This window comes from Athene noctua, chromosome 2, assembly GCF_965140245.1.
Source record: "Athene noctua chromosome 2, bAthNoc1.hap1.1, whole genome shotgun sequence".
Lineage (NCBI taxonomy): Eukaryota > Metazoa > Chordata > Aves > Strigiformes > Strigidae > Athene > Athene noctua.
In genome coordinates this window covers 160,839,583-160,853,019 of record NC_134038.1, presented here as the reverse complement: position 1 = coordinate 160,853,019, position 13,437 = coordinate 160,839,583, and the positions used below count along the sequence as shown (strand labels likewise).

Below are 13,437 nucleotides of genomic sequence, written 5' to 3'. Positions count from 1 at the left end.
GTAGAGATGGTGGTTAGTAGCCGCCTGCTTTATGTCGGGGTTTACTGGCATAAAGTTATGATGGAGATTGGTCAGATTTTTATCCGAGCAGGGACCACAGCGGCTTGCCCTGACAGTCACGTATATTGGATTCGGCTGGGCTGCTCGCATTTGAGGTCCTCTTGCTTGTTTACCTGATTCCCATGTAGGAGAGCTGAACAACTGCCATGCAGTATTCATAGCACTATGATATTAAAAAAAGGCAGAAATGGGATCAGTACTTGCTGTTCCAGGTCCCATATAAAAGCAAAGTCTGGGCACTGAAGGATTTTTAGTGCAGATATCTAAGCTCTGTATGCTAGAAGGAACTGTTCCTTGCAAAACTTTCTCAGGCTGGAGCCTTTCTTGTATCAGCATATTGTCTGTCTGAAACAGAGAATTGTCAAGAAGCAGAAACAGAAATCTTACAACTTGGGAGATGTGGGAAGGAGGAATCTTCCCAACTCATTTTAGAACTTGTAAAATTGATTAAAATACAGGGAGGAGGGTGAGCAAAATGAGTGCTGGATATAAATGTCTCCTTTACACTTGTAAAGGGTATGGTAGGCTCCACGTGCTCAGAAACATTTCTGGGAAAACATCAATTAAAATGCTCGAGACTGACAAAGGCTGTTGATGTAAACAGTGACTCATAGTGGTTGAGAAGCAGGAAGAAAAAACGTTTAATGGCATACACCCCAAGCTGGACTCTGAAATAAGGCTTCCCAAGGGGTTGACCTGCAGGCGCTGGGATTTTTAACCAGGGCTTCCTGATCCGCAGCCTTCAAAGGTGGAGAGCCAAAGTATTTTTCACTAACTGGGCAGCAGACCTGCTGGGTTTACAATCTATATGTTTGCAGGGTGTTAGGGGGACAAACTTGGCATATTTCTCCTTTTAGAGTAAGAGGAAACACCAACTGATGAAAACATTCAGAAAGAAGGGTTAAGAAGTTGGACGCTTTGAAGGAGGGAGGAATAGTATAAATATGGAGATGGATCTTTGAACACCAACTTGCTCCAGCAGCAGCTACAGAGCTCTCCTGCTTATACTGTCTGGACCACAGCATCGATTTGAGAGGGAAATGAGGCTTCTGCTGCGTTTACCCAAAGGGAGAAGCTCCAGTCTTTTCAATAGAGGCAAAAGCTTGTGCATCTTGAAGACTGGTGTGAGCCTGTTGTATTAGTGGAAAGGCCTAACAGCACGCATCAAAAGTGTCTTCTCCTCCTCCCCCCATTTCCTGTACTGCTCTTAACAATTTAATCTATAGCAGTTTGTCTTCATGGGCTGTAATTGATCTGTCTGTGATTTAGCTCATCAGATGCTCGTTAAAGAGCTTGCAGCCTTTCTTATTCATGAGGAGTGAGAGTCAGGAATCTAAAAACACTTTGTCTTTGTCTTAACTGGATTCATTTAGTATTCTGGGATTTGGGGAGGCTAATAAACTTATATGAGCTATTATTTAAAGGTGAGCTGCCAAGTGAACATGAAGGATGATCCAAGCACCGCCAGTGTGCCGAACACTCTCCCACTTGGAGTGTCAGGTCTGAGCAGCAGAGGGAATTGTTGCTAAACCCCCAACAAGATATTCCTGCCTTCTCTGTGGAGGGTGTCCCACAGCACCCTGGCCGTGTGTAATCGGATAATGCAGCTTGCGGTGAAGCTCCTGGAGCTACGTCTGCAACGAAGTCGGCATTTTATGCTAGCGATGTCAGCAGGACACGCAGGAATATTTTGTGCATTGTAGAGTTTGGGCTTGATGTCTGGTTTTCTTTTTTAAGCACCGCTATTGTTCTGAGCTGTCGTCTGTACTCTGCCAGTTCCCGTAACGATGTGCGCTTCCCACGTTGCCTGCACACACATGCTGAGAAAATGCTTGTCGCCGTCCTTTAACAAGGATACGCTGGCAATCTGCAAAAGAGAACAATACCCCTGGGCTGCAGAAAGCAGTTTCCTTTCCCTGGTACTTTAATGAACACTTGAGATATTTCCAAGCTGTAGGAAGAGGAGATGCGATGGATGGGTTCTCCGTTCTGCTTCTTTCTGAGCCTGGGTCCACATGCCAGAGACTTCCAGAAAGATGAATAATACCCTGCAATTACTGAATTTACTGTGCAGTCATATGCATAGTGTCATCAAACTGGCTATGCCTTGGAGGCCTCTTAAGTGACTATAATCACGAATGGGCTTTTAAGGTCTCTGTGGTTTTTTAAGACGGCACTTCTGCCAGGGAACACACGCAGCTGGATCCTGTGCCTGCACCAAATGTACTGACTTTTGTTCATGAATTGTGGGAACCTATGAGGCCCCACAGACAAAGCCCTGCATGAGGGATCTGAACCCTGGCAGGGCACACTGCCATTTGCATGAACTGGCTTCCCAGTTGATGTGTGTGTTGAGATTGGGAAATCTTTGGGAATGTAAGCCTTCCCTAATTGCTCAAAGTCACAATATTTATAAATACTCTGTGCTTGCATTTACAATTGTGCACTGTCCTGTGTAAATATTAATACCATATTTTTCTTTCTTTGTAGTGTACAGAGGCCAAAAAGCACTGCTGGTACTTTGAAGGATTATATCCTACATATTATATGTAAGTAGTCATCACTTTCCTTTTTGCATTTTCTAGTGCTCAAGAGAGAATTAGATTCTGTAGGCTCTTAGATTGTTGTTCTTTCACTAATTATACTTTTCCCATAACTTCTCTGAGACTTTTTTAAATTTAAAAATGAAGGTGCAATAAATTTTCCTTTCCCTCCTTCTCCATGTCCCATCTCTTTCCCTTTCTCCTTATTAAAACAAGTATACAGTCTCATTTTGCCACCCAATCCAGGTGACCTTTCCAATTGAAAACAAAATGCAAGATCTTACACAGCTCTTATTTCAGAATACTGAAAGGAAACATAAGTAGAGACATGTGAGGACAGTTCTCCCTTTGTTTTGAACAAGGGCAGGTAATCAGGAAGTATATTAAGAATGCTTTGAAAGTAAGTTTGTCCTTGTGCTAATATTGTTGTTTAAATTAGGGCATTGGGTTGATTTGTTATCCGTGGCATAACTGTCCTTTTTGATGAGTGGCATCTACATTCATATTAGGCTTTGATGTGAACCAGATGCCAATGACCTGTAGGTTCGTGATTGAGGTTTGTTCTGAGTTGCAGTTTTCTGTTTTAAATTGCCCACGGCAACAACAAAAAGGTGGAGGAAATGTGTGGGTGGGAGGTATCCTCCCTGTGCATTTGGGGGCAGAAAGGAGATAAACATACTAATCTTTGTCCCGGGATTGTATAACTTCATAATTGCAAACACCTGTAAACATAAGTTTAAAAAAAAAATAAAAATAAAGTGAGGTGGAGGGAGTCGTTTGCAGCATTAGGTCATCTGATCCCTGAGCAAGCTCTTTCTTGCTGAAGGATTGCAAATTATTGTAATCCTTATGCTACCCAGGAACTTTCCTCCCTTTTCTTCTCTACCTCCACTTCGTCTGCCAGAAAAGGGAGAGAAATGCTAGAGACAAAAAGCAGCCAGGAAGCCAGGTGAGAAACAAAGCTTACTGAAAGAATGAAACACTGTGATCCTGACTATTAACTGCTTAGGAAGGTTTGTGCCTGGAGCTCGCTGTCTTTTTTTCAGGTGACTGAAATGTTAAGAATTACTCATAAATGGTTGGCCAGAACAGATGGGTGAATTTAAATAAGTTCATTTTCTTTGCATGCAAATAACAACAGGACTTTGGTTCCACCTACATTTTATTGGGTTTTGCTGCAGTGGGGGAAAGAAGCTGGGATGTTACGAAATTATGAAAATCTCACTGTACCTTGACATTCAGGGGTGGTTTTCATCATCACCTTGGTGTTCTGCTTACGTTTCTGCCCACATGCTTTCGCAGCCAATGTTTGTCTTCCTTGGTAACACAAAGGGAGACTTGAGCTACTTGGATATTGGGTGCTAGCTCAGACTCTTTAGGCCACGGGTAAATACATACTGAGTCCTGCAAAAGCAGGGGGCACAAAGGGGAGGCTCGCTTATCTGCAGTAGATCTGATGCACACAAGGTTGCTTTCTAACTGGTTTCCTATTGGTAACTAGTTTACTGTTTTCTTGTGTGCTTAAATGGAGTATTTTGTAGAAAAGAAGTGTGTTTATTTTCCAGTCCATCGAAGAGGTTACCTGGAATTGCACATAGCTTTGAATATTGGAAGGAAGAAAGTTGTGGGGGAGTCTATGGTGTTGGTGGGTTGTTGGTTGATTTGGGAGATCTTCTAATGTGGAGGGAAAACTGTTGTATATTGACTATGTCACATCAATCAGAAGATTGTTACTAGCAGTTGTGTGCGTGTGTGTGGTGGTTACTGCAACACCCTGTTAGCTGAGTCATTGCATAAACGTGTTGTGATTGCCAGTCTCCTGGATAGTGTAAGTAAATGGAAAGAGGAAGGGGAAAAGGGTGGGGGGTGTGTGCTCAGGGATTGTTGCGATGGTGGAGTGTCACGTTAATGCTATTGTTATTACTGGGGTTACGAGTTTAAGTGGGAAAGAAGAAACACTAAGGAAAGAAAATAAGGATTTGGGAATGGTAAAGTTCAGATGATAGATAATGTGCGACAAGGGAAGAAAATTGGAAGGGAGGGGAGAGAAGGTATTTGAATGCCTAGTAGGCTTAAAGGTGGCATGCATCAAAACGATAGAATGCCATTGATGTCTGTGGCACCTGGGCTTTCCTACTTTGCTACCTCTGCAATTTGAATTTCTGTTGTCTAGGATCCCCAGCTGCTTCCTACCTGTGCTGTCTTCACACACGTATGGTGGAGGAGAGGCGCAACACCAATCTCAGTATCTAGGGTGAAGTCCCATTGCTTTGGCACATGTTTGACCCTTCCCTGAGTTTATTCAACTTGCTAATTCCACAGAAAGTTGTTCATTTTAGCACATTTGAGTCAGTGTTGAATCATCCTGGTACAGTTTTTGGCGAATGCTGGAGAAATGGGAGGAAGGGAGTATTCTGCGTATTGTGGGGGTGGAGGTATGAATAGGATCTTCCCCATTAGCATATGTCAGATGCTAAATCATTTAAGGGCATAATATGTAATGTTAGCCTGAGAGCATCTCCTCTGTGCAAATCTAGATCTGGGATGTGCTGTAGTGAAACGGGTTTTATTTTATCTTACAATTTCTGGAGCAACGGTCCATAAGAAGCAGATATATTTAGTCAAATGAGTTCACCATAGATTTCATTCTTCTCTATCCCTGGTTTTCTGACAGAAGTTTTTTCTACCCAGTTAACATATGTAGTCTGTCCTTTGGTCTTGAGACTATCTCTGGAGACTTATGAAACCCAGCACTGCAATCCTTTTTAGTGATTTCCCTGTGATTTCAGTCCCATGCTGGCACTATGTCACGTCTCTCTTGGAGACACTTTGTGTTCTAATGAAAAGGTTGGCTTGTCAGCTCAGAAATACCAAGTCCTGCGTCTGTTCACGCATCTAGTGTGGCATGCTTGGACCAAGGCATGCTTGGACTGACATGTCCATATGCCTTATCCCTTCTGGGTAGGCATGTCCTCCTAGAAGGTGTCTGCTTCTCTTTAAATTGCCCAGAGTAATAGAAATCCAAGGTGGACTGTCACATAAAATGGTTGTTTGCTTTTATCGGAAGTTTAAAGGCAAGATAGCTGAGTTAATCTTTCCTGTAAAGTCTCTGCTTCAGCCATCCAAAGACAGAGATAAGACTGTGTCTGCTAAGCAAGAGGAACATGGGATAAGAAATCAGTGTGCCAAAAAAAGAGTACTGGAAATTCAGCCAGATTGGGGGTAAAACTTGCAGTAGTATGACTGTTCTTCTTTTTGAGCTTGTCTTTTTTTAAGTTTTTGATTCAATCTGTCTTCCAGTGTAACTATTTAAAAAAGAAAAAAGCTGTTACAGATGTTGCTCAAAACTTTTAAAAAACTTGTCAGTTATGCTTTCTGTATTAACAGCTAGGGCAAAGGTTGGAGGTCTCTGTTACAGAACTAATGATACATCTCTCTCTCCAAATAATTAATGATATTAGTACCTTTTAAAAATTATTTTTCCAGTGGACATAATTGTTCTAGCCTTCACAGAGCCACAGCAAGCTTTAGTTTAATTCAAACATGTTTCTTCCAAATATAAATCCATTTCTTAAGACTTAGAGTGAGGAATTAGCATTTTCCAATCTTTTCTACCTCTGTTGTGTGAATAAGTTATAGCTTATTTCAGACCAGAAGCCATCATGGGAAGCTTGCCAGGAATTTGAGACATACATTAATCTTCTACTGTTGATACAGAGAATTTCCAGGACTAAACTTAACGTACTTCACTAACCAAACCAACTATTTCTCCGTGTCCTAGTTGCCTGACTCACAAGATTTTGTCAGATACTTTTCTCCTGCTTCAGCAAATCATTTATTTATGTGGCCTGGAAAAATAAGTAAACAAATATAAAGCAGAGAAAGGAATTAGTCATTGGAGTCTAATTCTTATTCTTTGGAAAAGCAGGGAGCCAAGTTATCCCTGACTTTGCTTAAAGAATTAGATCATACATCTCCTTGTGTGGGTGCACAGAAAGCAATTTAGAATTAAAGCTGTCTCAACAGACTTTACTCTCATCTCCACAAGGCTCTTCATCCTACTCTCACTCAAATAAGACAGCTCAGGCTTATTCTAGATGTACCTCAAGTGCTGATGGTTGGCAGAAGATATGGTCAAGATATTCTCTTACTTGGCAATAATGTGAATGATGACATAGTGAATGCATTAGATTGCAAAACCGCCTCCTCTGTATGCAGATGCCAGCAGCACTTAAGATACTCCTGTTGTTTTTCTACTTCTGAACTGGGAATGAATAGTAGAGGGAAGTCTGCCTTACACTTTACTGATTAGTAGTAGTTTGATTAGAATGATTTGAGAATGTCCCCCTCACTGCAGGGTGAAGTATATTCCCTGGTATGACTGGCCAACCCCATAGGTCTTTACTGTTTGTTTTTCTTCCTGTTGTTAGCTACCATCACACTGGAGCTTTTAATGAAGTGATAAATTCCAGATGCTAGAACCTGCGTGTTTCTAATCCTCTCCTTTCCAGGCTCCATAGCATGTTTATAAAGCAGCACAAATGTTTTTGAGTATGAGTGGTAAGCATGTGGCCACAGCAATAGAATACCATGGCTGATGTCACTGGGTCAGTGACGTAGTCACCCACAGGGCAAGGCCTGGCTGACTTGGAGGGAGGAGAGTTTTGATGCTGTCCAGTATTGAATTAACGTTATTTCAGCTCATCCTGGTGGATTACTGTGTCTTGAATTTTTTAATAATGTGATAGTCTAAGAGAAGTAGTGAAGGAAAGAGAGTAACTCTGATTAGAAATCAGAGAATAACTCAGGTGGGAAGGGTTCTCAGGAGACCCTCAGTCTAACCTCTTGCTCTGAGCAAGGTCAGCCACGAGGTCAGACCAGGTTGCTCAGGGCTTTAACCAGTTAGGCCTTGGGAAAATTCCAAGGAAGAAGAGGGCACAACCTCTCTAGGCAACGTGCTCTGCTACCTGGCTGTCCTCATGGTGGATAAGTTTTTCCACATACCAAGTCAAAACCTCTTTTTGTTTCAGTTTACATGCATCATCTATTATTCTCTTGCCCTGCACCACTTGGAAGATCCTGGCTGCATCTTCTTAGTAACCTCCTCCTGGGTACTGGCAAGCTGCTCCTGGGTCCCTCTGAAGCCGTTTCTTCCCTAGGCTGAACAAGCCCAAGTCCCTCAGCTTCCTCTCACAGGGCAAGTGCCCCAGCCCCTGACTATCTTGGTGGCCCTTTGCTGAGCTTGTTCCAGTTTATCAAGTCCATTCTTTTTAGTGGGGATGCCAAAAGTAAATGTGGTATTTTACATGTGGTCCAACAAGTGCTCAGTGAAAGGTGATAGTTACTTCCCTTGATCCACTGGTTAGCCCTCTGTTGACAGACTCCAGGATGCTGTTGGCCTTTATTGCTGTCATGGCACACTCCTGGCTCATGTTCATGCTCCATGGCCAGCAAGATGTTCATCCTTCCCACAGGTAAAACTTTGTATTTGGTTTTGTTCAATTTCATGAGGTTCCTGTCAGCCCATTCCTCCTGCCAGTCTAGATCTTTGAGTCACAGCCCTGCCCTTGAGCTCATTGACCGATCCCCAGTTTGGTGCCATCTCCAGACTTGGTGAGAGTAGTTTCTCACCAATTCCAGCAACACACTTGTCAAAAGGACAGGTCTAGACCTCTGTAGTTACTGTTGTTACCAGTGATTACTTCATAATCTTTAGGGAGAGTGTGACCTGTCACACTGCCCTTTGAGCCCCACCATCCAAACAGGTTTTTTTGGTCCATCTATCTGTCTGCCTGTCCAGACTGAAACTTGGTTTCCCTAGCAACTATCAGTTGTAGGTGTGGTTTAGCCTTTCCTAACATCACACTTGCTTGTGTATGTGATGATTTCTAAACTCCGCCTTGGTAGCCTGTACCTGCTTCCACCTTCGGAATACTGTCTTTTTGCATTGGAGCTCAGCCATGGGTTCCTTGTCTAAGTATGTTTTGACTGTTCACTGGTGTGCTACTAGGTGAAAGACATCCAGAAGGAAACATAGAAACTTTCTCTGGAAGAAAATGTTAACCATTGCTGCTGGTAGATATGTCAAGGAACAGAATAAACATAGGGGAGTGCCATCCTGGAACTTTTTCTAATTCTTATCTGAAACAGGGCCTATAGAAATGTTAAAAGCATGTGCAGGTGGAAGTGCTGTATTTTTAGGCTAATATGTTTCTGCCATAGAAAGTAGTTTATGGCATACAGCAGACAGCTGCACGTGTACAAATTTATGTTGATTAAATCTACGTTTAGAATTAGTATAATAACATTAATTTAAACCTAAAAAAGGAATGTTTGCTAATATTCTTCATGGTTAAAACATGTTCCTGCCCTGCATGGGAGCAGTCACTTATTTTTCTTATTGTGGAAGAAGAATGCTGATTATATTCTTTGTGGTTTTTCATGGTTTTTGAAATAAATTTCTTGGGCATTTCCATACACTTCTCTTCCTTTGCAGATTAAATTTCATTGTATTTATCACACAGTCGTATTCATCTGGGTTTTCAGTGTAAGCCCTTATGTGTTTGGTGGTCATTCTATAATAATAATAATACTGTTGTGCATTATTAAGAACCTGCAAAATGTTCGATGAAAACAAAATAAAGTGAATTTCTTTCTTTGTTAGAGAGCTTAGAGAGCACTCCTTCCATCAACCTGTCTACAAGAGGTTGGGAAAAACTCCCAGTCTAGACACAGGGCATGTTGCATGCTGGGAGCTACTTTCTGTGTTTCACATCCTGTTATGTTTACTGCTTTTAATTAAGTTGGCTTTCCTGATGATACACTTAGCTTTCCCACTGCAATTACAGCTGCATGAAGTGTCAGCAGGTGTGTGCTTAGGGCAGTAATCTAGCTGTTGATTTATTCTTCCATTTGATTTGAAGCCAGCATGGAGGAGGGAGAAGGGAAGGCAGCTTAATAGTTTTGCGCGCTTTCGGGCGTCTTGTATGGTTGGCACCATACAGAAATGGAGACCTGGATTTGGGCCAGGGCCACCAATTTAGCAGCAAGCAGCCACAGGAAGGGCCTGTTTGCATATGTAGTTCAATGCAGGAACGTAAGTGCACAGTTTGTATCGTGAAGGAAGACAGCAGTAATTATCAGACCATCTGTATATACAGGCAACAAAAACCCACCACTGTTGCTCAATCCTGCATGGCCTTAAACAATAAGGGTACAAAACATCACAACTAGCTTCAATAGTCTGTGCCCTTAAGGTGGTGTATTCCTTGCTTCAAATAAGGGACTAGATTCTCTTAATGTTGATGGATCTGTTAAGGTTGTAGTCCTGACTGCTGTAATTGCCCAGCAACTAGCTGCCTTGCCATGCACTTGAAGTTGCTTCAATGAATTGGTTGTCTGATGCACAACTGGGGAGAACTAGGCTACCAACGTAACAACCCCCTCAACTTGCTAGGAGTGAGTCCTGAGGAGAGGGATTTAATATCTCAGCCTTCACAGGCAATCAAGTAGGTGCCTGACCTGATTTGAGAGTTGAAGCTCTGAATGATTTCGGAGTTGGAGGCTGACCAGGTATAGGCAGCTGCTTCTGAGAAAGGTGAGGAAAGAGGAAAATAGGGTGTTGTGGTTTAACCCCAGCTGGCAACTAAGCACCACCCAGCTGCTCACTCACTTTCTCCTGGTCGGATGGGAGAGAGAATCAGAAAGGAAAGAGTGAGAAAACTCGTGGGTTGAGATAAAGACAGTTTAAATAAAGTAGAAAGTACACACAAAGCAAAACAAGGAATTCATTCACCACTTCCCATGGGCAGGCAGGTGTTCAGCCATCTCCAGGAAAGCCGGGCTCCCTCACACGTAACGGTTACTCAGGAAGACAAACGCCATCACTCTGAATGTCCCCCCCTTCCTCCTTCGTCCCCCATCTTTTATTGCTGAGCAGTATGTCTCATGCTATGGAACATCCCTTGGGTCAGCTGGGGTCAGCTGTCCCAGCTCTGTCCCCTCCCAACCTCTTGTGCACCCCCAGCCTGCTCGCTGGTGGGGTGGGGTGAGAAGCAGAGAAGACCTTGATGCTGTGTAAGCACTGCTGAGCAGTAACTAAAACATCCCTGTGTTATCAACACTGTTTTCAGCACAAATCCAAAATATAGCCCTATACTAGCTACTATGAAGAAAATTAATTTTGTCCTAGCCAAAACCAGCACAGAAGGCAGTCTCTGTTTTCTAGTGGAGTAGTCCTCTGAAGTCTCTGGCTGAGGTGGAACAGGGAACCCAGTCCCACCCGCTTCTCATTTCTAGAGCGTGCAATAACACACTTGTGGCTATCATGAGTGACCCTCAGTTTTTCCTGTTGAGGCTGTTTGACTTGAAATACTCAGCAGAGCATTAATTCTTCCATTTTTGCAGGCAAGAACCCTAATGTGAGGCTGAGAATCAATTTCTTCTGGGTTCCTGTCAGTAGGACAGGAAGGCTTGTACATGGTTTGAGCTCCAGTAAACAGCATCGAGGAGCATTTGACCCCAAAGTCATGTCGAAGCTTCTAACCCTTTCTGCGTAGGGAGACCTCAAACTAAAATTTTGACAGACTTGGTGACACCAAACTGTTGGTCATTAGTACCTGTGACCTTCTCTTTGTTTGACCATGTGGTGTCTTGGTGAAGGAAAAAAAGTTTTATTATGCATTAGTATGTTAAATTCAGGGAGGTAGCAAATTCATGGAGACCCATCGCCCCCTGGCAGTAGACTGCTTATAATCTCCCAAAGCAGCGATTAGATGCAGGACTGCTCGCCCACTGGGAGCAGCTTGAGATATGAAAAACTAATTGTCTGTTTAATAAGGGGCCTGATGATTAACTAGAAGTCCTAGTCCCTGTTTGTATGAGAAATTTACACTTCCACCTCCAGAAAACTCATCGTACAGCTTATCTGTGGCTTACTTTTGCCAGAGTGTTAAGCTATGCTGTTTCTCTGCTTTGTTCTGTGGAAGAAAGGCCTGCAGCCCATGTTGAAAAGCAGCTATGGAAGGTACTGTATACTGCCACTGGACAGAGACCAAACCACTGCAATTCTTGCTAGGTTCTGCCACAGGAGGATCGGAGAAAATTTCTAGAGGGATGTGTGCTGGCCAGAAAGCCATGCGGTGAGACTTACTGCCTTTACAGACAACAAGGAGAGTCCCTCTGTTAGGGTGGCTTTCCTCTTGGAGTCTGAGAACAGAGGGCTGGGGTTATGGCAAGCCACTGGGTAGCAGAAGGCTTGTAGAAGGGTCAGTTTGATAGGAGCAGCTGAGCAAATACTACTCATGCCATCAGAAGTGAGGGAGGATTTACCATATTCTGCTCAGTTCTTGCACAGAGACAGTGTTAATGGGCCCTTCATCTAAAGAATAATTGAGAAACAATCCCTTTTTCAGCTGTTACCTGCTCTTGTTTTTCATGCCGGTGTGAAGGACAGGAGCCAAGTATCTTGTCTCGTTGTATGCGGTTTTAGTTGTGTCAAAGCAGACAGAAACCTAATCTGAGCAAATATTGTTCTCTGTAGAAAAAATTACCTGACAGCCCCTTTCCTCCTTTTTGCCTTATGTTTTCTTATGTAGTTAAGGGCTGGGTGATTTATCAGGTACCTGGGTAACTAAATCTCCAGTGCTTTCCTAGGTACCAGTGACAGTGTTTTACTCTCAAGTACAGGTGTCCCACTGAGGTCACAGCTACATTCATTTATGAAGCAGTTATATATGTTACATATATACTTTTATATTTGCCAATGTCAGACCTACATTTTACAAGGCACTGTTCTTGCATGTGCTGAGAGATCACCTTTACTATGTATAAGAAAGGAAGATAAATGCTTTTGGGTGCCGAGAACCTGTGACTGCAGGGAACTGCAGTGGAGTTGTGTCCCTGCTGAAGATTAGGCCATGCTACAGAGATTTGCTAAGGAGACACAGTGTGCCAGTGTGCCTTTGTTGCAGCACCTTTCTGGAGAGAGATGAAACCATTTTGAGACTCAGAAATAGTTACTTAGGTGGGACTCCTGAGTTGGACTCTGTGTTTCAGTTAACATGTTCAGTGGGCTGCTGTAGCACAATTAATTCCTTGGGATAACCTCTCCACCATGCTTGTAGCAGTAAGGTCCTCCAAGTGTAAGCAGTCAATAATCTGGGTGTTTCCTTGCATAGCAGTACAGACAATGGCTTTGCTTTGAAAATTGCTTTTTATGGAAAGATGGAAATGCACATACAGAATGGTCTGAAATGAGTTAATTATTGGTGAAATAAGCTTGGTAGAAAAATAGCTCCCTCTTTTTTAGTTACATGGTACACCTTCTATTGATCCTCTTCCTCATTTCTCATCCTTCAGGTCTAATTCTGAATCTTGTGGCAGTGTAGTCCTGTTGAGCTCAGTGGTATTACTCCTCATTGATAGCCCAGGCAAGACTCTGCACTTCATCAGAATTGCTTCTGCTCGTCACTTTGTGGTGGTTGCCTGCTTTGTTCTTCATTTTGTTTCATGGCTCGTTTGATTTTTCTCTGTTCAGCGTCACTGTATCCTGGCAGCTGAGTTCCAAGCAGATTAAAATGCACACTTCAGCTGCCTGCCTTCATCTGTTCAATGGCAGCAGACCTGGCTTTGAGGGCCCAACACTGAGTCTGCCTGGAGGTGACCCAGTCTCAGCAGCCCATCCCTTCAAGTTCTTGTGAGCACTTGTGGGTCTCCTTCTGGTCTTTTGCCGATGCCAGTATTAGGACCACAGCTGGGACTTCCTTAGCTTCATCAGATGCTACTAGCCATTCCCCCCAAAATCTTTCTTTTCTGTGCTTAGTTTTGGTCTATT

General features: G+C 43.0%; 1 protein-coding gene across 1 annotated transcript in view; it reads left to right on the top strand.

Annotated features, from left to right (window-relative positions):
• The window catches only part of VOPP1 (VOPP1 WW domain binding protein), a 68,824-nt gene that overhangs the window by 41,795 nt on the left and 13,592 nt on the right, over window positions 1-13,437 (top strand). The window contains exon 2 of the mRNA XM_074900892.1: window positions 2,551-2,609. Coding sequence (XP_074756993.1) covers window positions 2,551-2,609 — 59 coding nt within the window. The remainder of the gene's footprint in view (window positions 1-2,550; window positions 2,610-13,437) is intronic.